Source organism: Myotis davidii, unplaced genomic scaffold (assembly GCF_000327345.1).
Source record: "Myotis davidii unplaced genomic scaffold, ASM32734v1 scaffold970, whole genome shotgun sequence".
Taxonomy (NCBI): Eukaryota; Metazoa; Chordata; class Mammalia; order Chiroptera; family Vespertilionidae; genus Myotis; species Myotis davidii.
Genome location: NW_006282204.1, coordinates 252749 through 255774, shown reverse-complemented (window position 1 = coordinate 255774; position 3026 = coordinate 252749). Strand labels below are relative to the sequence as shown.

Here is a 3026-nt window from a genome sequence, read left to right as displayed (position 1 = left end):
CATTCCCACCCAGCACCCAGCTGCATGGTGCTAATCTCCACGCTGTTGCCTCACAGGAAATGATTCTTGTTGACAGTGATTAATTGTGCCCCTACTTCCTGTTGCAGGAAGGAGTTTTTTGATGGCTGCAAAGCAATAAGTGCAGACAGCATTGACGGGATCTGTGCACGGTTCCCCAGCCTCTTGACAGAAGCCAAGCAAGAGGACAAATTCAAGGATCTGTACCGGTTTACATTTCAGTTTGGCCTGGACTCTGAAGAAGGGCAGCGGTCACTGCATCGGGAAATAGCCATTGCCCTGTGGAAGCTAGTCTTTACCCAGAACAACCCGCCAGTGTTGGACCAGTGGCTACACTTCCTAACAGAGAACCCCTCGGGGGTCAAGGGCATCTCCCGGGACACTTGGAATATGTTCCTTAACTTCACTCAGGTGATTGGCCCCGACCTCAGCAACTACAGCGAAGATGAAGCCTGGCCGAGCCTCTTCGATACCTTTGTGGAGTGGGAGATGGAGCGGAGGAAGAGGGAAGGGGCCGGGGGCGGTGTGCGCAGCTCAGGGCCCTTGGGCTTGTGTCCCCAGGAGCAGACTTAGTGCTCTGTCCCAGGGCGGCGCTGCCCTGGAGCCAGCCGAGGACTGGACCTTTCTGGAAATTACCGAAGATCCGGATATTTTCTACTTTACACCTTTCTCTGCCTTGTATCTGAAAGGGCTCTAAAATGCTGTATCATGTTTTAGGCACTTTCTTCACTTTTTGGTTATTTTGGTTATTTCCTTTTGGGGGGATCCCCCAAAATATTTGAACCTGGCTACATGTTATGTATCTTTTTTATAAGCCTTCAGATAGAATAAGCCTGCCATTTCTTGCACAAATAGGTTGTTTGTGGGGGAGGGCGCCAAGCGGGGGCTGGCGGTCAGCGGAGCTAACATTAGACACCAGTGCCAGGTCTGCTGTGCAACTGTTTCAGGGCAGGTCTGTACTGGGTGTGGTGCTGTTTACATGGTTGAATTGCGGTTGTGATAATTTTTAAAGATTTACACGGAGTTGACTAGCAGTGTTAACTGTTAACCATGTTGCATTAATTCCCTGTGAGTTAAAGCCCTTGGAGAGCCAGGGCCAGCCAAATGTGTCCTCTGGTGACAACCCCGTCCAGCTAATGTATCTGAACCCTCTCTCCCGCACTTCTTGCTCATTCCTCCGTTGACGCATTGCATTTCCTGTCGAGTGTACCACCAGCACGTGGCCCCTGCCAGTCGAGTGAGCGGTGTTCTAGAGCAGCCAGCACCCGAGCATCGAGAGCAGAGAAAGCAGTGCTACCTCAGTTTGGCTGGAAGCAGTCTTTGATAGGTGTTTTTCTTTTATGAATTTTCTATATTTTCATGTCGTAAGTGGAGATACTTTTTTTTTTTTTTTCATTTGCCTTGGAGCCAAAGTTTCTGTTCCTGGTGGTCGGAAACTGCCTGCAGCCACCGGACTTGAAGGAAAACTGTGGTTTGGAGCTCTGCTTGAATACTTTCTTAAGAGAATTTGAGTATCATCAGCTTACTTGTCTGGCAGGTGCAGAAGCCTGGGGCTGGCCTGAACTCTGCCGAACGTGAGTGTATTTAATAGTGAACGTGTGCCCTTTCCCTCTTGCTGCGCCGTGTCGTCACTCACCCCGGGTGTTATTTATTATCTGTGTTCCTGTCAGGCTCACTGGGGTGATGTGATGACTGTTGAGGTTTACATTACCCTCTCCTCCTTCCCCTCCCCCAAATATATATATGTACATGTATAAGATATGTGTATATTTTACCTATCTAAAATATATATGTACACATATATGTACCTATATTCCCGTTTGCCTGCTAAAACTGGCCCTAGAGGAGGGAGACAAGGGCCAGGGAACATCAGGATGGAGGCTTCTGAATCTGAGTGTGGACCATGGTCACTAAAGAGAAGATGAATTTTCTCAGCTCTTTCCTCACAAGAGGGAGGCCCAGTTGCCCGACTCCTGCGCTCGCTCCCTGAGGCCGGCTTTGGACGCTGCCCAGGAGCTGACTGTCCTACCTCGCTTCAGTGGAGGACCTGTCCTTTCCCCCTTGAAACCATGTCCTCCGGCCTGTGCTGGAAGGGTGGCGGAGGAACTTTGGAACAGATGGAAAAGGGAATCTTTTAAATAAACGTATAAAACGCTTATATTTTTGAGGTAGCGAGTTTGTCTGTGGAGCGTTTGGCGTGTTCTCCCTGGCTGCCCCACCTCCTTCCAGGCTCGTTTCTCAGCCTGGCAGCAAGTGCTTGTGCCGAGGTCCTTGACTCCCCTTACGGATTCAGACTCCCCTCTTGACAGATGGTTATTTGAAGGGTTTCTGCAGTCGATGTTTTTCTGAAATTGACATTGACAGGGAATGTAATTGGAGTTTGATATTTGTTGCCTCTAGAGGGTGGGTGGTCAGCAATACTGCTGGAGAGCTGGAGAGGTGGGGTCTTGGGACAGGCGTCTGCGTCCTTTAGCCTGACACAAGGTCCTTGTGTCGTTTCTAGGGACCCCAGCTGGTTCTGTGGGTTCAGTTGTAGTCAGGATGCCCAACCTGAGGGACCACCTTCTCATCCAACTGTCTGCGACCTCCTGTTTTTCCCAGTTCTGAATTGGGTAGAGGGGCAGGTGCCCTGGCCAGTGCACAGGAGAGGGAGGCCAGGGTCCTGAGGACCGGAGGACTGCCTCCTCCCCAGCCGACAAGAAGGCATCTCCTGCGTTAGGTGGACTAGAGCGGGTGGGTTTTGTTTTCAATTGTTCAGCTTCCCTAGGCCCACTGAAGAACCATTTTTTAAAGTTTTCAATTATACTTTTAATGATAATTATTACAAAAATGCAAATGAGAACCAGAAAAGGGAGCAGTTGGAGAGAGACTTCCAAGTTCCCTCCAAGTTTGTCTCCCTGACGGAAGTTCTGTAGTGGCTCGGCCGGTGCCCACAGGAGCAGGCTTCCTGCAGAGGGGCCCGAGGTGGGAGTGCGGGGTCTTGTTACTCTTCTGGGAAATGAAACCCC

At 50.3% G+C, this 3026-nt stretch overlaps 1 protein-coding gene across 1 annotated transcript in view; it reads left to right on the top strand.

Annotated features, from left to right (window-relative positions):
* Window positions 1-2176, top strand: part of DCUN1D3 (defective in cullin neddylation 1 domain containing 3) — a 4141-nt gene extending 1965 nt beyond the window's left edge. The window contains exon 2 of the mRNA XM_015571762.1: window positions 108-2176. Within this exon, the coding sequence (XP_015427248.1) occupies window positions 108-591 (484 nt within the window). The 3' untranslated portion in view covers window positions 592-2176. The remainder of the gene's footprint in view (window positions 1-107) is intronic.
* Window positions 2177-3026: the final 850 nt, after the last annotated feature.